At 46.8% G+C, this 27086-nt stretch overlaps 1 protein-coding gene across 1 annotated transcript in view; it reads left to right on the top strand.

The window, feature by feature from the left end:
* Positions 1–27086, top strand: part of LOC137376052 (calcium/calmodulin-dependent protein kinase type II subunit alpha) — a 292806-nt gene that overhangs the window by 165109 nt on the left and 100611 nt on the right. The window contains exon 4 of the mRNA XM_068044036.1: positions 25707–25761. Coding sequence (XP_067900137.1) covers positions 25707–25761 — 55 coding nt within the window. The remainder of the gene's footprint in view (positions 1–25706; positions 25762–27086) is intronic.

Genomic DNA, 27086 nt, shown 5'->3' with positions numbered 1-27086 from the left:
GCAGCCTCCTTGCGAAGTGGGTGGGGGGGGTGGTGGGTGCGGCTTCTTGATTGGGAACCCTGTGTCCCACAGAGGGCACCCCCAATGCGCAACCACCCCCCACTGAACTACATTCCCCCTACTCCCCCTCCACCCCCACCCCAACAACCGACCCCCCACTAGTCTCGTCGGGGCCTGGCCAATTATCCCCGGCAATGTCCCACCAACTTACCTTTTTTCCAGGGCCGGCGTCCCTCTTGCTCCACTTTCTGGCTGCAGTTCTAGCAATGGCCACTGCTCCCGATGGCGCTGCTGGTACTGAGAGTTGTGAGCCCATTGATTGGCTGGCAGCTCTTGGAGATGGAGCTTCCTGCCTCGGAGGGGGCAGAAGTCCTGCCCACAGCCAATAAACAGCCTGGGCCACGTAAAATCATAGTGTAGCTCCCAGTCCCGGCAGAGGCGGGCTTACCGCCAACTTTTTGGCTGGTGGGCAGGGTCTTGCGCCCAATGTAAAATTCTGACCAAAGAAAGAAAATGCCAGAAATGCGCAGAGAAGATGTTTCCACATGTAGCGTAGATCAAAACAAGGTCAGTAATAAATCACTAATAAATCCAAGAAGGAATTCAAGAGAAACGTTTTTACCCAGGGAGTGCTGAGAATGTGGAACTTGCTACCAGAGGGAGTGGTTGAGGCAAACAGCAGAGATTCATTTAAGGGAAGGCTAGAGAGTACATGATGGAGAAAGGAATAGAAGGATATGTTGATAATGTGAGACGAAGACAGAAGGGAGGAGGCTTGTATGGAGCATAAACGCTGGCAGAGACCAGCTGTGCCAAATGGCTTTTTTCTGTGCTGTAGACCTGATGTAATTCTACGTAACTTTCAGCAAGTAAGGGACAGGAAGAGACAAATCAAGGTTTGAAGCATTGCCCTCAGTTAGACCTTCGTCTTCCTCCACCGTGCATTTTTGGGACCACACTTGATGTCGTGCCAGCAGAACAAATACACTCCCTCGCCTGAACAGGAAAGTCCGAGGTTGGGCCAGGAACGTGAGCCTGAAATATCTTGGTTTGAGATGCCGGGTCCTGTGGATCCACAGGGAGCTCGTTGTCTCCACTATTGAATTCTGACTGCCCAGACCCATGGTTAGAATGGGCAGCAGAGGAGGGCTTGGAGATTGAGAAGTCGAAGGAGGGGAGCACTGCTACTCCTACTGGCTCCACAAAAAGAGAGGTCTTCCTTTTAAATTAAAAATAAACGTACCTTTAGTTTACGGGTGGTCAATTGTGATGCAACGAATTCCTGATGGTTTCATCATGTGGCCTCCTCCCCGTGCACTCCCGCCTTCTTGTGCCACCCCGCCTTCCCAACAGCCTACCAGAAAGCGAATAGATTCTTACCAATTGGATGATCCTTGACTTTCAGTCAAACAGCTTTATTCTCCCATCCGTAAGCAAAAAGTGTTCAAAGAAAATTTTTTTAAAACTTAGCTTTTTAATGTGTTTGATGATTTTTCTCCATGGGATATTTACTTGCAACAGTATCCAAGAGACTAGTCTTTAACCCTGGAGATTCCTGGGCAATCCTGGAGGATAGGCAGCACCTACTTTAGTTGCCGACCATATAGTGTGATGCGGGGGGGAGGTGGGTTAGTGGGGGGGGGACAAGGGAGCATCTCCGAAGATGCCCGTGCAGGTAGGCCCAATTCTTGCCCCATTCATTGGTAACTAATTTTGTAGAGGGGCCCTTCAACAGGCTTTTGCCCCCCTTTAATTAGCGTATTCACGGGTGCCTAACACCTGTTTTAGGACTTGCACTCAGTGCCATAAGAAATGCTGCTAGGTTACATTTCGCACAATTAACACAACTCCATATGGATGAGTGCCTGAGGAGCATCAATAAAACCATGGAGAATTTTTGAATTCTCATCCTTGTTCTCAAATCTCTCCATGGTCTCGCTGTAATCTCCTCCAGTCCTGCAACACTTCGAGATCTCTGCGCTCCTCCAATTCTGGCCTATTACACATACCCGATTTTAAATTGTTCCACGATTGGCGGCCGTGCCTTCAGCTGCCTGGGCCCTGAGCTCTGGAATTCCCTCCCTAAACCTATCCACCTCTCTATTCTTTGTCCTCCTTTAAGATGCACTTCTCTGACCAAGCTTTTGGTCACCTGTCCTAATATTCCCTTCTGTGACCCTGTGTCAAATTGTGTTGGAGAACACTCCTGTGAAGCTCCTTGGGATGTTTTGCTACATTAAAGACACTGTATAAATACCAGTTGTTGTTGTTGTTCTCCTTTGACTGTGGAATAATAGAATCTTACAGTACGGAGAGAAGCATATTCTCCCCGGCCGGAATATTGTGGGGTTATTGTATTTTGGGCACCGCACTGTGAAGAAAAATGTCAAGGTCTTGGTGAGGATCAGAAGAGATTTGCTGGAATGATTCCAGGGGATGAGGGGCTTCAGTTATGTGGAGAGCCTGGAGGAGCTGGGATTGTTGCTCTTCGAGCAGAGAAGGTTAAGAGGAGATTTAAAAGAGGTGTTCAAAAATCATGAGTGCTTGTAGAGGGAGTAGATAGGGAGAAACTGTTTCCACTGGCAGGAGGGTTGGTGACCAAGGACATAGATTTAAGGTGACTGGCAGAAGAACCGCAGGGGAGATGAGATTAATTTGAATGCGCTTCCTGAAAGGGCAGTGGAAGCAAATTCGATAGTAACTTTCAAAAGAGAATTGGATAAGGGGAAAAAATTTGTGGGGAAACGGTAGGGGGTGTGGGACGAATTGGACAGCTCTTCCAAAGAGCCAGCACAGGCACGATGGGCCGAATAGCATCATTCTGTGCTGTATCATTCCATGAAGAATTGTACCTAAGGTTATTTGGAAGATTCACAGGAGACCTGTGATCCTCCACAATTTAATAAACGTGTAATATGCTTAGCTCTATAGCCAAGTTCCTATCAATGATGGAATATAATTACTATCAATCTATAATAAAAGGGTTTTGGTACAAAGAACAAATGGTATCTCCCTTTAGCCTCACAGGAATAGTTGGTCCTTTTTTCACTAATAAGATTCAATAACTGTTACCTATCATGGGGCTTGCAATTACCCCATTGATACCATGCGCTAGCAAAGTACTGAAGATCTCAGTACATTAGTGACACTTTATCTCTTTCAATCTAATGATAAGTTGACACTGCTATTGTTGGTATCCATGAAGCACACCATAGCAACATTCTCTAGCGACTAAAGCAATTACTGCTCTTCTATATCGGGTGGATCTTAGCATCCTTGTTCCCAGTGAAGAGCAGATCTGAGATGGTTGTGAAGCGTAGCTTCTGCACAAATTAACCAGCACAACAGACCAACTGTTTCCAGCTCGCAACCGTCATCATGTTCCAATATCTCCCTGGCCTCACTCCCTCCCTATCACTATAACCTCCTCCAACTCGACAACCCTCCGAGATCTCTGCGCTCCTCCAATTCTGGTCTCTTGAACAGCCCCAATTTTAATCACTCCACCATTGGCGGCTATGCCTTCAGCTGCCTGGACCCTAAACACAATTCTCTCCCTAAACGTCTCCACCTCTCTACCTCTCTCTCCTCCTTTAAGATATTCTTTAAAATTTACCTCTTTGACCAAGCTTTTAGTCACCTGTTCAAATATCTCCTTACGGGCTCAGTGTCGCAATTTGTCTGATTATGCTCCTGTGAAGTGCCTTTGGATGTCTCACTATGATAAAGGCGCTACATAAATGCAAGTTGGTGTTGTTCTGTATGCTGTCGAGGTTTGAGCACGTGGCACAGTCAGTAGTGTTGATGGGCACAGAAAGTTGCAAAGGGCATGGATAGATTAAGTGAATGGGCAAAAACGTGGCAGATGGAGTTCAATGCGGTGCAAATTGGAGGTTATTCATATTCACTCTAAGAAAAGGAATGAAGATCTACTATAGCGTCTTTCAGAAATTCAGGACATACCAAAGTGCGTCAAAGCTTCACAGCCAACGAATACTTTCTGAAGTGTGGTCACCATTGAAGTGTAGGAAATGCAGCAACCAATTTGTGTACAGCAAGCTCCCAAAACAGCAATGTGATGATGACCAGATAATCTGGTTTAGTAATTCTAATTGGAAGTTAAATATTGACCAGGACACGGCTGAGAAATCCCCTACTCTTCCTCAAATAGTGTCATAGGATCTTTTATATCCACCTGAGAGAGCAGCCAGGACTTCAGATTAATATCTCATCCGAAAGGCAGCACCTTTGACAGTGCAGCACTCCCTCAGTACTGGCACTGGGAATGTCAACCTGGATTGTAAACTCAAGTCTCTGAAGTGGGGATTGAACCTATGACCTTCTGACTCAGAGGCAAAAGAGAGTGCTACCCACAGAGCCGCAGCTCTCACACTAAAGGTCCTTGCTCATTGGCAGCATCATTTAGCCGTGAAAAACAGTTAAAACGAATTTTAAATAAACAGATGAGATGCAACCAGTCTCTGATTGATGGCTGGTGCTGTTATGTAAATGTTTGTGAGCCCACTCCACACATTGCCATGTTGTAAAGTTTACTCCCCAAGCTGCATTTATCACTTCTCAACATTAAGAAGCATTACGTGGATCAGCATCTCGGATTTGAATTCTGAGCATCTAATGAAACCAATGGCATGAGTGAAGACCTGACTGCTGTTTAATGAAATGGAATTGCTTTCGTTGTGTCATCTAATCACAGTTGAGGATGGGGGTGGAGTGGGGTGTGGGGGTGGTGATTGGATTGCTTCAGTTAAGCTCAGTGAGCCCTCGATTAGAGAAGAGAAAATTTGCCATGATTCATGTTCATGATTCTTGTTGATTGACCTTGCTGAAAGGTGTAAGTATTCCTGTTGTGTATGTGTATCAGCTGTGTGTATACGTGTCAGCTGTGTGTATACGTGTCTGGTGTCTGTATGTGTGTCTGGTGTGTATGTGTATGTGAGCACACATCTGGTGTGTGTGCATGTGTGCGCGCGTGTCTGATATGTGTGCACACGTGTCTGGTGTGCGTGTACGCGCATGCTCGTGCATATCTATGCATGTCCATTTCCTGAGGGGTGTGTGTGGGTGCACGTGTGTGCCTCTTTGCATGTAGACAGAGTAGACAGGGAGAAACTGCTCCGGTTGGCAGAAGGATTGAGAACCAGAGGACACCGATTTAAGGTGATTGGCAAAAGAAGCAACAGCAACTTAAGGAAAAACTTTTTTATGCAGCGAGTTGTTAGGATCTGGAATGCGCTGCCTGAGAATGTGGTGGAGGCAAATTCAATTGTGGCCTTCAAAAGAGAATTGGACAATTATCTGAAGAGAAAAGATTTGCAAGGCTCTGGGGAAAAGGCAAGGGAGTGGGACTAGCTGTGTTAATCTTGCAAAGACATGATGGGCCAAATGGTGTAATTCTGTGCTGTAACCATTCTATGCACGTATGTCTGTACTGTGTGTGTGTGTGTGTGTGTGTGTGTGTGTGTGTGTGTGTGTGTGTGTGTGTGTGTGTGTGTGTGTGTGTGTGTGTGTGTGTGTGTGTGTGTGTGTGTGTGTGTGTGTGTGCGCACACGCGCTTATGGGCAGGAGCATATGTGCGTGGTGTTTGAATCAATGTCTATTGTCAGATGTGAGAATGTATGTGTTAGTGCATACAAGCATCTTTGAAAGCCAGCTGAGGTCAGGGTCAGCATCGGCAGTACGTAAATAGTCTAGTGACCCTCACTGTGCAGGCTGACACCCAAAACCGTCACTAGGCTCCGTACCTCAGGAAGGATATATGGCCTTGGAGAAGACACAGCACAAGTTTACCAGAATGATACTGGGCTAAAAGGGTCAAGTTATGAGGGCCGGCTGCATAGACTAGGCTTGTATTCCACAGGGTATAGAAGGTTAAGGGATGATTTAATTGAAGTGTTTAAGATGATTAAAGGATTTGATAGGATAGATAGAGAGAAAATATTACCTCTGGTGGTGGGGAGTCCAGGACAAGGGGGCATAACCTTAAAATTAGAACCAGGCCATTCAGGGGTGATGTCAGGAAGCACTCCTTCAGACAAAGGGTAGTGGGAATCTGGAACTCTCTCTCCCAAAAAGCTGTTGAGGCTGAGGGTCAATTGGAAACTTTATCACTGAGATTAATAGATTTTAGTTAGGGTAGGGAGATTGAGGGTTACGACACCAATTCATTTGTAGATCAGCCATGATATAATTGAATGGTGGAACCAGCTGGAAGAGCTGCTGTTCCAATGTAAAGAGCCATCACTTCAGTAAGGCAGTAAAGAGTGCCCAACACTTTTACAAATGAACCCCATCGTAAGAGGAAGAAGGGCAGGGAATGGAAAAAGGATATTATAATATGTCAATAAATATTTGCAAGCTGCATGATGAACTGCATGGATTCCCACTTTACGAAGGATGTGAGGGTCCTTGAGGGGGTGCAGAGGAGATATACCAGAATAGTTCCAGGGATGGGGGATGTTAGTTACAAGGTTAGGTTGGAGAAGCTGGTCAGGGGCTAGGAATCCTGCGGCGAGTAACTCACCTCCTGACATCCCAAAGCCTGTCCACCATCTACAAGGCACAAGTCAGGAGTGTGATGGAATACTCTCCACTTGCCTGGATGGGTGCAGCTCCAACAACACTCAAGAAGCTCGACACCATCCAGGACAAAGCAGCCCACTTGATTGGCACCCTATCCACAAAGATTCAGTCCCTCCACCACCGGCACACAGTGACAGCAGTGTGTACCACCTACAAGATGCACTGCAGCAATGCGCCAAGGCTCCTTAGACAGCACCTTTCAAACCCGTAACCTCAACCACCTAGAAGGACAAGAGCAGCAGATGCATGGGAACATCACCACCTGCAAGTTCCCCTCCAAGCCACACACAGTCCTGACTTGGAATTATATCGCGATTCCTTAACTGTCACTGGGTCAAAATTCCGGAACTCCCTTCCTAACAGCACTGTAGATGTACCTACACCCCATGTGGACCGCAGCGATTCAAGAAGGCGGCTCACCACCACCTTCTCGAGGGAATTAGTGAGGGGTAATAAATGCTGTCCTAGCCAGTGATGCCCACAGCCCAGGAATGAATAAAACAAACATTTTAATTCCCTCTGTAACTATAGCCACAGGAGCTGTGATCAGCTAACTGCACATAGACCAGGGGACAGATCATCGGACCTTTCTAATCTACCGCACAGGCAGCTCCCGTACCCATTGAGGTACTGAGTCGTTTGCTGAATCTTTGCTTCCTTTTCAAACTGTTCTTCATCAAATGTCAATAGCACTGCACACTGTCAGCAGACATATTTTGAATATATTGTTTGTGATATCATGCAGCATAACTCAGTGTTCCAGGCCAATGAATTGTAAAGTATGGTGCTAGGGTCCAAAGTATGGTTTGCTATAAATTATATATCAGCCTTGTCTTGCCTATCAAAGCAACAACAACAACTTGCATTTATATAGCACCTTTCACATGGTAAAATGTCCCAAGATGTTTCACCGAAGTGTTATCAAACAAAATTTGACACCGAGACACATAAAGAGATATTGGGACAGGTGACCAAAAGCTCAGTTAAAGAGGTAGGTTTTAAGGAGCGTCTTAAAGGCGATGGGGGGGGGGGGGGGGGGGGGTGGGGGAGATAGAGAGGGAGAGAGACTAACAGGTTTAAGGAGGGAATTCCTGAGCTTACATTCCAGGCAGCTGAAGGCACGGCCGCCAATGGTGAAGGGATTAAAATTGGGGATTCTCAAGATGCTAGAATTGGAGGAGTGCAGAAGGATGTGGGGCTAGAGGAGATTACAAAGATAGGGATGGGTGACGTCGTGGAAGAATTTGAAAACAAAGACTGGTATTTTTATGTATGAAATTTACCCTGGAAGTTCCAGAAACACGCGGGATCATTCCACAATTTGAATGCTCGGACCTGGGGTTCTGTCTGGGCTAGTAAATAGCAATGAGGTCGAGGTGAGAGTTGCCAACTCTGGCAGGACATATTCCTGGAGGTTTAAGTGACGTGACCTGCTGCCTCCAACCATCCCGCCCCACAGATATCTTCCATTGGTCATATCTATCCTTGGGTATGCCCCCTTCCCACAGCCAATCAGAAAGCGTTTCTTATCTGATTGACTGAAAGTCAAGAATCATCCAAACAGCCTTTTTTTGCCCCCTAGCTCCAATTTTTTTTTTTACCAATAAACAAAAGTGTTCAAAGCAGAATTTCCTATGGATCTTTGGTAGCATAATGGTTAGGTCAGTGGGTTATTAATCCAAAGATGTGGTGTTATGACCGAGGTGGGAGGAGTGCACTGTTTATTCTAGTTCCACTTCTCCACAGGTCACAACATATATTTAAATTTTCCCACTTACCGATATGGTCAATCATAGACTCGATTTTTCCCAAAATAAAACACACTAACTAAGTTTCGTTAATAAACAACAAAATTATCAGATTATAAAACAACTCTGGTGAGACCGCACCTGGAGTATTGCGTGCAGTTCTGGTCACCGCATTATAGAAAGGATGTGGAAGCTATGGAAAGGGTGCAGAGGAGATTTACTAGGATGTTGCCTGGTATGGAGGGAAGGTCTTACGAGGAAAGGCTGAGGGACTTGAGGTTGTTTTCGTTGGAGAGAAGGAGGAGGAGAGGTGACTTAATAGAGACATATAAGATAATCAGAGGGTTAGATAGGGTGGATAGTGAGCGTCTTTTTCCTCGGATGGTGATGGCAAACACGAGGGGACATAGCTTCAAGTTGAGGGGTGATAGATATAGGACAGATGTGAGAGGTAGTTTCTTTACTCAGAGAGTAGTAGGGGCGTGGAACGCCCTGCCTGCAACAGTAGTAGATTCGCCAACTTTAAGGGAATTTAAGTGAACATTGGATAGACACATGGATGAAAATGGAATAGTGTAGGTCAGATGGTTTCACAGGTCGGCGCAACATCGAGGGCCGAAGGGCCTGTACTGCGCTGTAATGTTCTAAAGTCTTCACCAATAATGAAGGAAAGCATAAACACACAAATTGAAGTATAACAGTTCCCTTTTTACCTTAACCCCTCACACACACGTACCTTAGTTAACCAGAAAAATAAAAGGGATTTTGGTTTTAGAGCTTTGTTAAAAAAAAAAACACTTAGGCTGAATACTTGCTCATTCGTGAAGGAAAAAAAGGGAAGATATGGAAATATGTCCCTAGTTTTGGGTTGGTGTCCCAATTGTGTATAGACGGCTGTCACTGGGATCTTCCTAGAACTGTTCTTTCCAGGCGATGGTGAAGATCAGTTTGGGTAGGCTTTCCAAGAAATACAGCAACAGAGGTTTCAGATAGGCCTTACAACAGAAATGTGGCAACGGGGGTTTCAGTTCCCACACATTCGATACGCAGGGTTTCTTCAAATACAGGAGGAAAGAGGAGACTGACATACTGGACACGCAGGGTTTCTTTCAAAGGGAGAGAAAGAGATGAGATTGGTGTCCTTGGCAGGCAAAAACCAACTGTCTTCCAAGCAGTTTACACTTCAACTGTCTTTTTAAAACCATTTTCCCTATACCAACTCACTGTCCAAAGGGAAACCATAAAAAATGTCACAAGAGACAAGCCTCCTGACCTCTATAAATCATGACCTGTCACTTCTCTGCAAACATCTTTCCCCAAATCAAAAACAACCCCTGCTGGGTAATTATTTTAGACTGGTGCCTTCCAGTAATTGTTTGTTTTCAAGCTCAGTCCAAAAACCTTCTGGTGACCTTCCTTAAAAAAACACAAAATTCAGCATCTCTTCCAGCTTCCAGATGAATCGACAGATTTAATTAACACACCAGAGCAGCTACTGGTAGCTACACTTTTCTCACTGTTGGGGAAAGACTGTTACAAAGTGTATTCCACCCTAAATCTCTCTGAAGAACATAAAAAACTACATCAGAAATTTTGAAAGTCTTGAAGGCACAATTTGAACCCCAAGTGAACGTAACGTATGAACAGTGTGTGTTCAGTAGTAGGGCCCAAGTTGAAAAAGAGTCCATTGATCAATATGTGACTGCATTAACACAGCTCGCAGAAATCTGTGAATTTGCGCAACTAAAAGATGATCTAATTAAAGACAGGATTGTATTAGGCATAAGAGATCCCGAAGTGAGAGCATGTCGACTGAGAGAAGACAAACTTACTCTCAGGAAAGTGATCAACATGTGCAGAAGCACCGAGTTGTAAATCAGCAGCTAGAGCATATTCCTGGCAGAACAGACCGGGCCTTGCATTATGCTGGTAGATATTCCAGGCCGGAAGGGCAGAAAGATCATGGACAAAGGGCAGGATGCAAATACTGTGGAGGGCATCATGCACAGGAAAAGATGGCATGTCCAGTGTGGAGAGAACAGTGTTTTCACTGCAAGAAGCCGAATCGTTCTGCACACAGGTGTTTGGCTAGAAGGAAGCACAACAAGTAGGTACAGATGGCCACTGGAGAGATAGCAGCCGAAAATTCTGAAGAATCACCATACACCATACAACAAGTTGGTTCAGTCAGGTCAATAGGTGATAAATGGTTTGTGACTGTTGGAATGATGACAGCAAAAGGAGAATATCAAGTCAAAATAAATTGCCAGATAGACACCAGTTCCAGATCATAGACGGCAAGCAAAAGCCACTCATCTCAGCTGGAGCAAGTCTAAAGCTTGGACTGGTAACCCTCAACTTGCAAAAAGAGATTTGAAACGTGTCGCAGTACACTAAACCATTGACTGCGGAACAGATCCTAGAGGAGTACAATGATTTGTTTATAGGTTTAGAATGTCTTCCTGGAGAATATCACCTTGAAGTAGATGAGAGGGTAAGACCAATTCTGCATCTGCCGAGGAAAGTTCCAACTGCCCTCAAGGCCAGCCTGAAAGACAAAATAGAAGAGCTGGAAAAGAAGGGAGTAATCAGGAAAGTGACAACCCCTACAGAATGGATTAGCAGGATGGTAGCAGTGAAATAACCTGGAAATCTGAGAGTATACATCGATCCAAAGGATCTAAATAAAGCTCTGAAGAGATGTCACTACCCCACGCCAACCATCGAAGGAACTTTGCCACAACTTGCAAAGGATGATACTGGCAAGTGAAGTTGGATGAAAGCAGTAGTTTTATAACTACATTCTGGACACTGTTCGGGAGATACAGATGGTTGTACATGCCGTTTGGCATTTCCACCGCTCCAGAGGAGTATCAACGCAGACAGCATGAGATAGTTAGTGATCTTCCCGGATTGGAAGCTATTGTGGATGATCTGCTAATTTATGGATGCGGAGACTCGATGGAAGAAGCCATTCCTGACCACGATCAAAATCTAGTGCGACTGCTGGACAGAGCTCGCCAGATAAACCTGAAGCTGAATAAGAACAAATTGCAATTAAGGATGCCCAAAGTCAAGTACATAGGTCATGTACTGACAGCAAAAGGTCTTCGCCTAGATCCCAAAAAGCTCGGAAGAGATCTCACTACCCCATGCCAACCATCAAAGGAATGTTGCCACAACGATTTGTTGGATTCGTCAACTATTTAGCAAAATTCTTGTCCAATTGGTCGTCGGAGTGTGAACCATTACGCCAACTCACTGCCAAGGACGTGCAGTGGTATTGGGGCACAGAACAAGAAGCAGCATTCACTAAAATCAAGCAACTAGTGACGGCAACGCCAGTGCTGAAATACTATGACATAAATGATGAAGTTATCCTGCAGTGTGACGCCAGCGAGACAGGACTTGGAGCAACCCTAATGCAGCAAGAACAACCGATTGCATTTGCATCCAGGGCGTTAACACAAATGGAACGACGCTACAATCAGATCGAGAAAGAGTGTCTGGCCATTGTTTTTGCTTGTGAACATTTTCATCAATACCTACTTGGAAGAGACCAAGTGCCAGTCGAATCCGACCACAAGCCACTTCAAAGCATTTTCCTCCAGCCGCTACTATCTGCTCCAAAGTGTCTTCAAAGGATGTTACTCCGGTCACCAATATCATCTGGATGTGAGATACAAGCAAGAGAAACAGATGTACATCACTGACATGCTCCAACGTTAAACTGCAGCTTGACATGCTCTGGAAGTCATCAACCCAGCACAGACATTGGGCTGAATTTTACGCCACCCCAGCAGGTCAGATGGTGGTGTGGGGGCGGATGGGGGCAACGTAAAATTGAGCAGGAGGCTCCGGGAGGCCTACCTGCCCCACTCCCGCTTCTGGCCAAATTTACAGCAGTCGGGTGGGCGGGGGGAAGTGGCCCGCCCGCCCAAAGCCAATCAAGGCACTTAAGTGGCCACTTAGCGGCCACTTAAGGGCCCTCGCCCGCCTCCACGAGATAAAGCAGGTGTGCTGGGGACATGAAAGGCCACCCAGCGATAGCTGCCGGCCTTTCCGCGCACCGGGGTTTGCCATGGCAGTCGGGCACAGGGTGCCTGATTGAGGGCCACCCCCACCTCCCAACCCACCCCCGGGACCCAAGACACCCCCCTCCCTTCCCCCCAAATGACCACCCTTGCCTCGCCAGTTCCTTCGGCAAGGCATCGACAACCTACCTTGGATCCCGGCTCCATGGCATCCTCCTCAGCAGGCTGGTGGCACTGCCGGGACTAAGAGCCGCCGGCCGGCTGATTGGCCGGCAACTCACTGAGGTGGAACCTCCTCCCTCAAGCAGATGGAAGTCCCGCCTCAGGACAATTAAAGCCCGGGGACCCGTCAAATGCGGGTCAGATCCCTGAGCTAGGCAGAAGTGGGTTCGCCATCGACCTTTACATTGGTGGCGATGTCCTATCCGGCTATGGTAAAATCCAGCCCATTGAATCTGACAGACGCGCAACTTGCTCAAATCAAGTGAACTACCCAACAAGATCCAACTCTACAAGTGTTCCAAGAAGTAGTGATGAAAGGATGGCCTGACAGCATCAAGGACACTCCTGTGGTCACAAGAGCGTATTGGGCTTACAGAGATGAATTGACAGCCCAAGATGGCATTGTGTACAAAGGAAATCGAGTCATTCTCCCGAAGGAGTTGAGACGAGAGATGTTAAAGCACAACCATGCAAGTCACCAATTAAGTCGAGTCTGAGGAAGGCAAGAGAAATGCTCTACTGGCCAAACATGAGCAATGGAATCAAGGACCACATCAACCAGTGCAGTGTGTGTAACGAGTACCAAGCTAAACAAGCTAACGAGCCGCTGATGACACATGACATCCCAGACAGACCTTGAATGAAGCTGGGAGTAGACATCTTCATTCTCGCAGAAACTGATTATCTTGTCACCGTAGATTACTATTCTGATGACTGGGAGGTGAACCAGCTGACCTCAACGACTACTGGTGAGATTGTAGAATGCCTGAAAGCACACATTCGGTCATTACAGCATTCCAGACATTGTGATGAGCAACAATGGCCCTCAGTTCACGAATGAAGAATTCAGCCTCTTCATAAAGGATTGGGAAATTCAACATTATACATCATCTCCACACTATCCCCAGTCCAATGGAAAGGCTGAGGCTGCAGTGAAAATCGCCAAAGAAATCATAAAGAAATCCAGCAAATCTGGCACAGGGCAATCCTCGAGTGGAGAAACACACCCACTGAAGGCATGGAAAGTAATCCAGTACAAAGACTAATGTCATGCCGCACCCAAACTACTCTTCCAATAGCAAAAAAGCTACTGAAGCCAGAAGTAGTAACAGGCGTGAGTGACAAAATCAAGGTGAAACGGCAGAAAGCCAAATTTCATTTTGACAAAACTGCCAAACCATTGCCAGAATTGAGCATTGGAGAGCCAGTCAGGGTACAAACCTTCAACATTCACAAGAAGAGTCAGGCTAAGTGGCAACTTGGGACTTGCGTAAAGCAGTTGTCACCTCAACTGTACGTGGTGGAAGTGAACAACCAGATACACTGTCACAACCGCAGACACATACGCAAAATTGGAGAAGCTGTTCCGTCAAGGCAGGCGGTCTATCAGGAAGATGAGAACTCATCAACTGCACAGACCACAGACCAACCATCAGCCCCATAGGTCCACAGCACCCCAACAATGGAAATGGAACAACAACAGTTACCACGGCAACAAGTGACACGGGAATGATACTCCCCGGAGAAGGAAAATCACCCAGATGAACAGCCAACGACAAGGTGCACGCGCACCATTTAAAGACTGTGTGTGAAATGCATGTGCTGAGACTGACGAAAATAAAGAACTGCTAATGCATGAGAACAATTGTGTGCATAGTGGGTCACTTGGGCAACTCACAGTGTAAATGATAATGCATGCAATTTTTTTTTTTTGGGGGGGTTGGGTGTTGTTTGAAAAGGGGGATGTTTGGGATAGAAATGCAAACCTGTACTGGCTTGCCGTAGTCATGTCACCTCTACCAAGAGGCACTCACTGCAAGCAGCCATCACGGATTCAGTTCAATAAAGACACAGCACAAGCAAGGCTGTTGTCCTGTGAGCTCATAACAGTACTGACTCTCTGACAGTGTAGTGCTCCCCCAGCACTGCGCTGGGGGTATCAAAAGTAAAGAAGAGGGAATTAAGAGTCATTTCAGGCAAGTTTTGCTCAGCTATTGAGAAAAGAAAAGAAAGGACTTGCATTTCTATAGCGCCTCTCACAACCTCAGCACATTCTCAAAGCTCTTTACAGCCAGTTAAGCACTTTTAAAGTGTAGTCACTGTTGTAGGAAATGCAGCAGCCAATTTGTGCACAGCAAGCTCCCACAGACAGCAATGTGATAATGACCAGATAATCTGTTTTTGTGGTGTTAATTGAGGGATAAATATTGGCCAGGACACTGGGGAGAACTTCCCTGCTTTTCTTCAAAATAGTGTCATGCAATCCGTTAGGTCCACTCGAGAGGGCAGATAGGGCCTCAGTTTAGCATGACGTGAAAGATGACATTGCAATACTCCCTCAGTACTGGTGGTCGGAATCTGTGCAGTAGAGCACTCATACATACAACCTTCTGACTCAGAGGCAAGAGTGCTGTCCATTGAACTATGTCTGACTCCTGGGAATGTACAGGTTTGAACAATTCCAGATTTCACTGTTGGATAATTGTGCGCCAGAGCTACCTTCTGCCCAAGTCAGGTTGTACCAAAATTGCACATACCCAGGAAATGTAATACAAGTGACAGGAATATTGGTAACCAGAGGTTACAGATTTAAGATAATTGAACAAAGAACAAAACAAAGAACAAAGATAATTACAGCACAGGAACAGGCCCTTCGGCCCTCCAAGCCTGCGCCGATCCAGATCCTCTCTCTAAACATGTCGCCTATTTTCTTAGGTTCTGTATCTCTTTTCTTCCTGCCCATTCATGTATCTGTCTAGATACATCTTAAAAGACTCCATCGTGTCCGCGTCTACCACCTCCGCTGGCAACGCGTTCCAGGTGCCCACCACCCTCTGCGTAAAGAACTTTCCACGCATATCCCCCCTAAACATTTCCCCTTTCACTTTGAACTCGTGTCCTCTAGTAATTGAAACCCCTACTCTGGGAAAAAGCCTCTTGCTGTCCACCCTGTCTATACCTCTCATGATTTTGTACACCTCTATCAGGTCCCCCCTCAACCTCCGTCTTTCTAATGAAAATAATCCTAATCTACTCAACCTCTCTTCATAGCTAGCGCCCTCCATACCAGGCAACATCCTGGTGAACCTCCTCTGCACCCTCTCCAAAGCATCCACATCCTTTTGATAATGTGGCGACCAGAACTGTACGCAGTATTCCAAATGTGGCCGAACCAAAGTCCTATACAACTGTAACATGACCTGCCAACTCTTGTACTCAATGCCCCGTCCGATGAAGGAAAGCATGCCGTATGCCTTCTTGACCACTCTATTTACCTGCGTTGCCACCTTCAGGGAACAGTGGACCTGAACACCCAAATCTCTCTGGACATCAATTTTCCCCAGGACTTTTCCATTTACTGTATAGTTCACTCTTGAATTGGATCTTCCAAAATGCATCACCTCGCATTTGCCCTGATTGAACTCCATCTGCCATTTCTCTGCCCAACTCTCTAATATATCTATATTCTGCTGTATTCTCTGACAGTCCCCTTCACTATCTGCTACTCCACCAATCTTAGTGTCGTCTGCAAACTTGCTAATCAGTCCACCTATACTTTCCTCCAAATCATTAATGTATATCACAAACAACAGTGGTCCCAGCACGGATCCCTGTGGAACACCACTGGTCACACGTCTCCATTTTGAGAAACTCCCCTCTACTGCTACTCTCTGTCTCCTGTTGCCCAGCCAGTTCTTTATCCATCTAGCTAGTACACCTTGGACCCCAAGCGCCTTCACTTTCTCCATCAGCCTGCCATGGGGAACCTTATCAAACGCCTTACTGAAGTCCATGTATATTACATCGACAGCCCTTCCCTCATCAATCAACTTTGTCACTTCCTCAAAGAATTCTATTAAGTTGGTAAGACATGACCTTCCCTGCACAAAACCATGTTGCCTATCACTGATGAGCCCATTTTCTTCCAAATGGGAATAGATCCTATCCCTCAGTATCTTCTCCAGCAGCTTCCCTACCACTGACGTCAGGCTCACCGGTCTATAATTACCTGGATTATCCCTGCTACCCTTCTTAAACAAGGGGACAACATTAGCAATTCTCCAGTCCTCCGGGACCTCACCCGTGTTTAAGGATGCTGCAAAGATATCTGTTAAGGCCCCAGCTATTTCCTCTCTCGCTTCCCTCAGTAACCTGGGATAGATCCCATCCGGACCTGGGGACTTGTCCACCTTAATGCCCTTTAGAATACCCAACACTTCCTCCCTCCTTATGCCGACTTGACCTAGATTAATCAAACATCTGTTCCTAACCTCAACATCCGTCATGTCCCTCTCCTCGGTGAATACCGATGCAAAGTACTCGTTTAGAATCTCACCCGTTTTCTCTGAGTCCAAGCATAACATTCCTCCTTTGTCCTTTAGTGGGCCAATCCTTTCTCTAGTTACCCTCTTTCTCCTTATATATGAATAAAAGGCTTTGGGATTTTCCTTAACCCTGTTTGCTAAAGATATTTCATGACCCCTTTTAGCCCTCTTAATTCCTCGTTTCAGATTGGTCCTACATTCCCGATATTCTTTCAAAGCTTCGTCTTTCATCAGCCGCCTAGACCTTATGTATGCTTCCTTTTTCCTCTTAGCTAGTCTCACAATTTCACCTGTCATCCATGGTTCCCTAATCTTGCCATTTCTATCCCTCATTTTCACAGGAACATGTCTCTCCTGAACGCTAATCAACCTCTCTTTAAAAGCCTCCCACATATCACATGTGGATTTACCTTCAAAGAGCTGCTCCCAATCTACATTTCCCAGCTCCTGCCGAATTTTGGTATAGTTGGCCTTTCCCCAATTTAGCACTCTTCCTTTAGGACCACTCTCGTCTTTGTCCATGAGTATTTTAAAGCTTACGGAATTGTGATCACTATTCCCAAAGTAGTCCCCTACTGAAACTTCAACAACCTGGCCGGGCTCATTCCCCAACACCAGGTCCAGTATGGCCCCTTCCCGAGTTGGACTATTTACATACTGCTCTAGAAAACCTTCCTGGATGCTCCTTACAAATTCTGCTCCATCTGGACCTCTAACACTAAGCGAATCCCAGTCAATGTTGGGAAAATTAAAATCTCCTATCACCACCACCCTGTTGCTCCTACATCTTTCCATAATCTGTTTACATATTTGTACCTCTATCTCACGCTCGCTGTTGGGAGGCCTGTAGTACAGCCCCAACATTGTTACCGCACCCTTCCTATTTCTGAGTTCTGTCCATATTGCCTCACTGCTCGAGTCCTCCATAGTGCCCTCCTTCAGCACAGCTGTGATATCCTCTTTGACCAGTAATGCAACTCCTCCACCCCTTTTACCTCCCTCTCTATCCCGCCTGAAGCATCGATATCCTGGGATATTTAGTTGCCAATCGTGCCCTTCCCTCAACCAAGTCTCAGTAAAGAATTGGGCAAAGAACCAAATGGGAGATGAGGGAACATTTTTTTTTACACACCGAGTTGTTGTGATCTAGAATGCGCTGCCTAAAAGGGCAGTGGAAGCAGATTCAATAATAACTTTCAAAGGGGAAATGGATGCAAAGGAAAGATTTATGAGGCGATGAGGTAAGAGCACAGGAGTGGGACCAAGCTTTTACAAAGAATCAGCATGGGCACGATGGGCTGAATGGTCTCGTGAGGAAGATTCTACAATTTTAGACCTAACAAAGGGGAAGATTGCCCTGCATCTCCTGTCGGCAAATAACAGGACAATGTAACTGGACAAACTGTGCACCATCAGCCTCCTCCCCAATATCAATGAATTGTTGGAAGGAATCATCAAACACTGCCAGTCAACAGCTACTCACTGATCACCTGCTCAACTGGCATTCTGACAGGACTGCTTGGCTACCTATAGACCTCATAAAAGCGGGGCTAAATTGTGGCGAGTCGAAGAGACTTAGCAGTTGGCAGGAAAACAGACAGAAGCGCAAGGGGAGAGCCAACTGTGTAACAGCCCCGACAACCAATTTTATCTGCAGCACCTGTGGAAGAGTCTGTCACTCTAGAATTGGCCTTTATAGCCATTCCCGGCGCTGCTCCACAAACCACTGACCACCTGCAGGCGCTTACCCGTTTTCTCCCGAGACAAGGAGGCCAAAGAAGAAGAAGAGACCTCAAAACAGCCTTGATCCAAACACAGACACAGGAGCTGAATAATGAGCCCATAGTGAGCTGAGCTCTTGATGTCATGCCAGCCTTTGACAGCGTGTGACACGAAGGAACACCCTAGGAAGCCAGAGTTCAATAAGGGTCAAAGGGAAAAATCTCCAATGACTGAGAGTCATCATATCAGGCAGGAAGGAACATGGTTGTAGTTTTAAAAAACGAGCATTGTGAATTACCAACAGCCCAGAGAAGAAACACTTTGCAATTCTGTAGCCATCTGAGATGGCATGAGGATGACCTCATGCCATCCCAAAGCACTTTACAGCCAATGAAATATAGTCACTATTGTAATGTAGCAAATGCAGCATCTAATTTGCACACCGCAAGATCACACGAACAACATTGTGATAATGACCAGATAATCTGTTTTTTTTAGTGGCTGGTTAATGGATAAATTTTGGTCCAGGGAGTAACCCACCCCGCCCTCCCATCCTGCCTGGTCTTCCTCAATATTATGGCTGTGAGATCTTTTACATGAGAGGGCAGTTGAGGCCTTAGTTTAATCTCATATCAAAAAGACAGATTAAGTGCCAGTTTAAGTGCCAGTCTGGAATTACATGCTCAACTGGCTGGAGGAGGATTTGAACCCATGATTTACTGACACACAACTGTGCACATGAGAGAGAGAGGGAGAGCACGCACTACCCACTGCTAACAGAGACAGGACAACCTAGCAGCTGCACAGGTTTGATGGCCCAAATGGTCTCCTTGAATTCTTCAATGACAATCTCTTCAATTGACCAGCCTGGATGGAACCAAGCTGCGATTGATTAAGGAACTGAATAAAAGTACCAAATCAGTCAACTTTGTCTCTTGCGGGGGGTGGGGAGAGGGGGAATGAGAAAACACTTACAATTGCAGAGAGGTCACTGTTCTATCTGAAAGTAATAGATCATACAGTTCCACAGTGGTAATGGACATCATACTGGAGTCAATTACCAAATAAATGATTCAATTGTCTGGGACATTTTGCAATTGAGCATAGCATGGAGCCAGGAAAGACAAGAGTCACAGCAAGCGAGCACACTACCGAGTACTGAACGTAGCTTAATTCATGAATCAAGGAACTGATTTGGTTTTTAAGTCTGACTTAATTTTCAGCAGACATTTGATCAAGTTGGTTAGCAAACACCTTTCTAGCGATGGTAAAGGCACACTGAAATCTAGAGGCATCCTTAAATTGACTTCACACTAAAAAAGACAGCTGCCCTCTGAGTCAGCTGTGGCTCAGTGGGTAACATTCTCTTGCCTCCGAGTCAGAAAAATACGAGTTTGGGTCCAGGGGCTTGTTGATGTAATGCAGTCTGACATTCTGATCCAGCGCTGAGGGAATGCTGCACTGTCAGCAGGTGCTGTCTTTTGGGTGAGATATCCACCTTCTCCCCATATCCCTCAAGCCCACCTGTCCACTTTCTCCCCATGTCTCTCAATCCCATCTGTCCAACTTCTCCCCATATCCCTTAATCCCACCTGTCCAGCTTCTCCCCATATCCCTCAATCCCACCTGTCCACCTTCTCCCCATATCCCTCAATTCCACCTATCCACCTTCTCCCCATATCTCTCAATCCCACCTATCCACCTTCTCCCCATATCTCGCAATCCCACCTGGCCACCTTCTCCCTATATCCCTCAATTCCACCTATCCACCTTCTCCCCATATCTCTCAATCCCACCTATCCACCTTCTCCCCATATCTCGCAATCCCACCTGGCCACCTTCTCCCCATATCTCTGAATCCCACCTGTCCACCTTCTCCCCATATCTCTCAATCCCACCTGTCCACCTTCTCCCCATATCTCGCAATCCCACCTGGCCACCTTCTCCCCATATCTCTCAATCCCACCTATCCACCTTCTCCCCATATCTCGCAATCCCACCTGGCCACCTTCTCCCCATATCTCTCAATCCCACCTGTCCACCTTCTCCCCATATCTCTCAATCCCACCTGTCCACCTTCTCCCCATATCTCGCAATCCCACCTGGCCACCTTCTCCCCATATCTCTCAATCCCACCTATCCACCTTCTCCCCATATCTCGCAATCCCACCTGGCCACCTTCTCCCCATATCTCTCAATCCCACCTGTCCACCTTCTCCCCATATCTCTCAATCCCACCTGTCCACCTTCTCCCCATATCTCTCAATCCCACCTGTCCACCTTCTCCCCATATCTCTCAATCCCACCTATCCACCTTCTCCCCATATCTCGCAATCCCACCTGGCCACCTTCTCCCTATATCCCTCAATTCCACCTATCCACCTTCTCCCCATATCTCGCAATCCCACCTGGCCACCTTCTCCCTATATCCCTCAATTCCACCTATCCACCTTCTCCCCATATCTCTCAATCCCACCTATCCACCTTCTCCCCATATCTCGCAATCCCACCTGGCCACCTTCTCCCCATATCTCGCAATCCCACCTGGCCACCTTCTCCCCATATCTCTCAATCCCACCTGTCCACCTTCTCCCCATATCTCTCAATCCCACCTGTCCACCTTCTCCCCATATCCCTCAATCCCACCTATCCACCTTCTCCCCATATCTCTCAATCCCACCTGTCCACCTTCTCCCCATATATCTCAACCCCACCTGTCCACCTTCTCCCCATATCCCTCAATCCCACCTATCCACCTTCTCCCCATATCTCTCAATCCCACCTGTCCAACTCCCCATATCCCTTAATCCCACCTGTCCACCTTCTCCCCATATCCCTCAATCCCACGTACCCACCTTCTCCCCCATATCCCTCAATCCCACCTATCCACCTTCTCCCCATATCTCTCAATCCCACCTGTCCACCTTCTCCCCATATCCCTCAATCTCACCTACCCACCTTCTCCCCATATCCCTCAATCCCACGTACCCACCTTCTCCCCCATATCCCTCAATCCCACCTGTCCACCTTCTCCCCATATCCCTCAATCCCACCTGTCCACCTTCTCCCCATATCCCTCAATCCCACCTACCCACCTTCTCCCCATATCCCTCAATCCCACGTACCCACCTTCTCCCCCATATCCCTCAATCCCACCTGTCCACCTTCTCCCCATATCTCTCAATCCCACCTGTCCACCTTCTCCCCATATCCCTCAATCCCACCTACCCACCTTCTCCCCCATATCCCTCAATCCCACCTACCCACCTTCTCCCCCATATCCCTCAATCCCACCTATCCACCTTCTCCCCATATCCCTCAATCCCACGTACCCACCTTCTCCCCCATATCCCTCAATCTCACCTACCCACCTTCTCCCCATATCCCTCAATCCCATGTACCCACCTTCTCCCCCATATCCCTCAATCCCACCTATCCACCTTCTCCCCATATCCCTCAATCCCACCTACCCACCTTCTCCCCCATATCCCTCAATCCCACCTACCCACCTTCTCCCCCATATCCCTCAATCCCACCTATCCACCTTCTCCCCATATCCCTCAATCCCACCTATCTACCTTCTCCCCATATCTCTCAATCCCACCTGTCCACCTTCTCCCCATATCTCTCAATCCCACCTGTCCACCTTCTCCCCATATCCCTCAATCCCACCTTTCCACCTTCTCCCCATATCTCTCAATCCCACCTGTCCACCTTCTCCCCATATCCCTCAATCTCACCTACCCACCTTCTCCCCATATCCCTCAATCCCACGTACCCACCTTCTCCCCCATATCCCTCAATCTCACCTACCCACCTTCTCCCCATATCCCTCAATCCCACGTACCCACCTTCTCCCCCATATCCCTCAATCCCACCTACCCACCTTCTCCCCCATATCCCTCAATCCCACCTACCCACCTTCTCCCCCATATCCCTCAATCCCACCTATCCACCTTCTCCCCATATCCCTCAATCCCACCTACCCACCTTCTCCCCCATATCCCTCAATCCCACCTACCCACCTTCTCCCCCATATCCCTCAATCCCACCTATCCACCTTCTCCCCATATCCCTCAATCCCACCTATCTACCTTCTCCCCATATCTCTCAATCCCACCTGTCCACCTTCTCCCCATATCTCTCAATCCCACCTGTCCACCTTCTCCCCATATCCCTCAATCCCACCTGTCCACCTTCTCCCCATATCTCTCAATCCCACCTATCCACCTTCTCCCCATATCCCTCAATCCCACCTGTCCACCTTCTCCCCATATCTCTCAATCCCACCTGTCCACCTTCTCCCCATATCTCTCAATCCCACCTATCCACCTTCTCCCCCATATCCCTCAATCCCACCTGTCCACCTTCTCCCCATATCTCTCAATCCCACCTATCCACCTTCTCCCCATATCTCTCAATCCCACCTGTCCACCTTCTCCCCATATCTCTCAATCCCACCTATCCACCTTCTCCCCATATCTCTCAATCCCACCTATCCACCTTCTCCCCCATATCCCTCAATCCCACCTGTCCACCTTCTCCCCATATCCCTCAATCCCACCTGTCCACCTTCTCCCCATATCTCTCAATCCCACCTATCCACCTTCTCCCCATATCTCTCAATCCCACCTATCCACCTTCTCCCCATATCTCTCAATCCCACCTATCCACCTTCTCCCCCATATCTCTCAATCCCACCTATCCACCTTCTCCCCCATATCCCTCAATCCCACCTGTCCACCTTCTCCCCATATCCCTCAATCCCACCTGTCCACCTTCTCCCCATATCCCTCAATCCCACCAATGCACTTTCCCCCAACATGCCTCACCCACACCTACCAACTTCTCCTTATATTACTCAATTCTTTCTCCTTCCTGAAACCCAGCTATTTGCCTCTTATCCATTTATTTTGTGCAGTTTAATATCTCTCCCAGTAACTCATTCCATAATTTTATTACCCTTTGGGATAAAAGTTCCCTTCTTGCTCCTGTTTTACTCAGTTTTAACCAATAACCCTGGGATTTCACCTTGAACCACTGTGACAGGGAGCCTGAAACAACTCTCTTCATAATTTTAAAAACTTTAACTGGGGAAACACACTGAAGGCAACAAAAGAAAATTTAGCTGGATGTCTGATGGCTGGATGGTGTGAGAGGGAGGATAAATAATGGGCAGGTACATAACAGGTGGGTGTCTAACGAGCGGGTGTATAATGAGCGGGTGTATAATGAGTCAGTGTATAACGGGCGGGCGTATAACGGGAATGTGTATAAAGTGTGGGTGTATAACGAGCGGATGTATAATGGGCGGGTATATAATGAGAAGGTGTATAACCGGCAGGTGTATAATGAGTGGGTGTATAATATGTGGGTGTATAACGGGCAGGTGTGTAACGGGCGGGGGTATAACGAGTGGGTGTATAACGAACGGGTGTATAACGAGCGGGTGTATAACAGGCGGGTGTATAACGGGCGGGTGTATAACGGGCGGGTGTATAATGGCGGGTGTATAATGGCGGGTGTATAATGGCGGGTGTATAATGGCGGGTGTACAACAAGCCCCCTCTAGCCCATATAACCAACATACAGTCATGTTGCGGAGCTGCAATGAAAGGCGGGTGATCGTGTTAAGCACAGACAGAGAGGGGAACCCTACACTGACTATCGATGAAGCTTATTGAAATGGAAGCCCTGGAAACACCAGGTATCTGTAGAAAGGTGAGCTCAACAGATCAGCTGAACGCTCTGTCTGTCATCTTTAAAAACATAGCCACAGATTGTTTATTGCTTTGGAGTTTTGGAACATAGTTAACCCCAACAGGAGACAGAAAAAACATCCCCTTTCCAAAGTTTAAGACGGAGGAGGAAGGTGACCAGGTCAGAAAGCTGGCAAGAAGAGGCTGGTGGGAATAGTTAGCGGACACAGGGCAGTGGTAAGTTGGGGGACGGGAGGTTAGGAATTAATGACGGAATGTGAGCCGCTGATTGAATTGCCTGAAATAACCGCAGCATTTAACGTGGTTTAAGGGCTGCCTTTGTAATTAATGCTTACAGTGATGCCAGTCATACAAACATACAAATTAGGAGCAGAAGTAGGCCATTCGGCCCCTCCAGCCTGCTCCACCATTCAATAAGATCATGGCTGATCTATTTGTGTATCGAATTCCACACTCCCATCTACCCCCGATAAACTTTGATTCCCTTGCCTACCAAGAATCTATCTACCTCTGCCTTAAAAATATTCAATGACCCGCCACCACCACCTTCTGAGGCAGAGAATTCCAAAGTTGCACAACCCTCTGAGGAAAAATTTCTCCTCGTCTCTGTCCTAAAAGGGTGACCCCCTAATTTTAAAACAGTGCCCCCTAGTTCTGGACTCACTCACAAGAGCAAACGTCCTTTCTGCATCCACCTTGTCAAGACCGTTCAGGATCTCAAACTTCAATCAAGTCTCCTCTCACTCTTCTAAACTCCAGTGAAAACAAGCCCAGTCTGTCCAACCTTTCCTCATAAGACAACCCGCTCATTCCAGGTATCAATCTAGTAAATCTCCTCTAAACTGTCTCCAATGCATTTAAATCCTTCCCACAGTATTCGAGATGTGATCTCACCAATGTCCTGTATAACTGAAGTATAACATCCTTACTTTTATGTTCAGTTCCTCTCGTACTAAAGGATAGCATTCCATTAGTTTTCTTTATTACTTGCTGTACCTGCATTCTAACCTTCCGTGACTCCTGCACTAGAACACCTAGATCCCACTGCATCTTGGAGTCAGTGTTCTTCACCCGAGATAGACAGCAACTTACAGGTGGAAGGAGAGAGGTTGCAGGGATATGGGGAAACGAGCTAGGAGAGTGACACTAACTGAAATGCTCTTTGAAAGACTCGATGGGCTGAATGACCTCCTTCTATACTGTAATTATTGTACAATCCAGTAGTGTCAGTAGTGGGGACTGTACTGATTGACTGCACGGGACTCCTCATGGTCACCAGACTGTTCCCTCACTTGTCCCCTTTACTCATGTGTATGGTTATTCTTTGTTTTACAGTGAGACTGCATGACAGTATAGCTGAGGAAGGTCATCACTACCTGATCTTTGACTTGTAAGTAGAACTTCACCTTTTTAAACACTTTTTATAGTCATATTCAACTGTTTATTCCAGCTATAAATTCAAAGGTGTCATTCTGTGATCTGAAAATAATCTAACTGCTATAAACCTTGGCAAGCTCTCTCACCTCTGAATCAGAAGCTTGTGGGTTCAAGACCAACTCTAGAGACTTGAGCACATTATCCAGGCTGACACTCCCAGTGTTGGTAGTGAGGGAGTGCCGCACTGTTGGAGGGTCGATACTGAGGGAGTGCTGCACTGTCGGAGGGTCAGGACTGAGGGAGTGCTGCACTGTTGGAGGGTCAGGACTGAGGGAGTGCCGCACTGCCGGTGGGTCAGTACTGAGGGAGTGCTGCACTGTCAGAGGGTCAGTACTGAGGGAGTGCTGCACTGTCAGAGGGTCAGTACTGAGGGAGTGCTGCACTGTCGCAAGGTCAGTACTGAGGGAGTGCTTCATTGATAGTTATCCTGTAAAGTGCCTTAGGACATTAAAGAGGCTATAGAAATGCGAGTGGTTATTGTTGAATGTCAGCAATGTGGTTTAGTATTTCTGTCAGACTATTTGATAATCTACCATGCATTTTGTTCATTTGCTGTTCTTTTGTCGATTTTATCTCTGATTTAATGCCTCAGGCAGAAGGTTATGGTAGTTAGACAGTGTGTCCATGTGCTGAAAACTAATGATGGACCTTCAGAAAGCATGGAGTCAATAAGTAAAATGGGTTCCATTTGTTCAGTCCATTTATATTTTCACAGAATCGTTACAGTGCAAAAGGAGGCCATTCGGCCCATCGTGTTCACACTGGCTCTCTGAAAGAGCAACTCCCTCAGTTCCATTCCCCTGCCTTCTCCCCATAACCCTGCACATTTTTCCTTTTCATATAAATGTCTAATTCCCTTTTGAATGCTTCAGTTGAACCTACCTCCACCACGTTCTCAGGCAGTGCATTCCAGACCTTAACCACTTGCTGCGTGAAAAAGTTTTTCCACATGTCACTTTTGCTTCTCTTACTAAATACTTTAAATCTGTGCCCTCTCATTCTTGATCCTTTCATGAGTGGGAACAGTTTCTCTCTATATACTCTGTCCAGACCCCTCATGATTTTGAATATCTCTATCAAATCACCTCTCAGCCTTCCCTTCTCCAAGGAAAACAGTCCCAACTTCTTCAATCTATCTTCATAACTGAAATTCCTCATCCCTGGAACCATTCTCCTGAATCTTTTCTGTACTCTCTCCAATGCCCTCATGTCTTTCCTAAAGTGCGGTGCCCAGAACTGGACGCAATACTCCAGCTGAGGCCGAGCTAGTGTCTTAAG

This window comes from Heterodontus francisci, chromosome 12, assembly GCF_036365525.1.
Source record: "Heterodontus francisci isolate sHetFra1 chromosome 12, sHetFra1.hap1, whole genome shotgun sequence".
NCBI lineage: Eukaryota > Metazoa > Chordata > Chondrichthyes > Heterodontiformes > Heterodontidae > Heterodontus > Heterodontus francisci.
The sequence above is the reverse complement of the archived record's forward strand: the minus strand, read 5'-3'. Positions and strand labels throughout refer to the sequence as shown.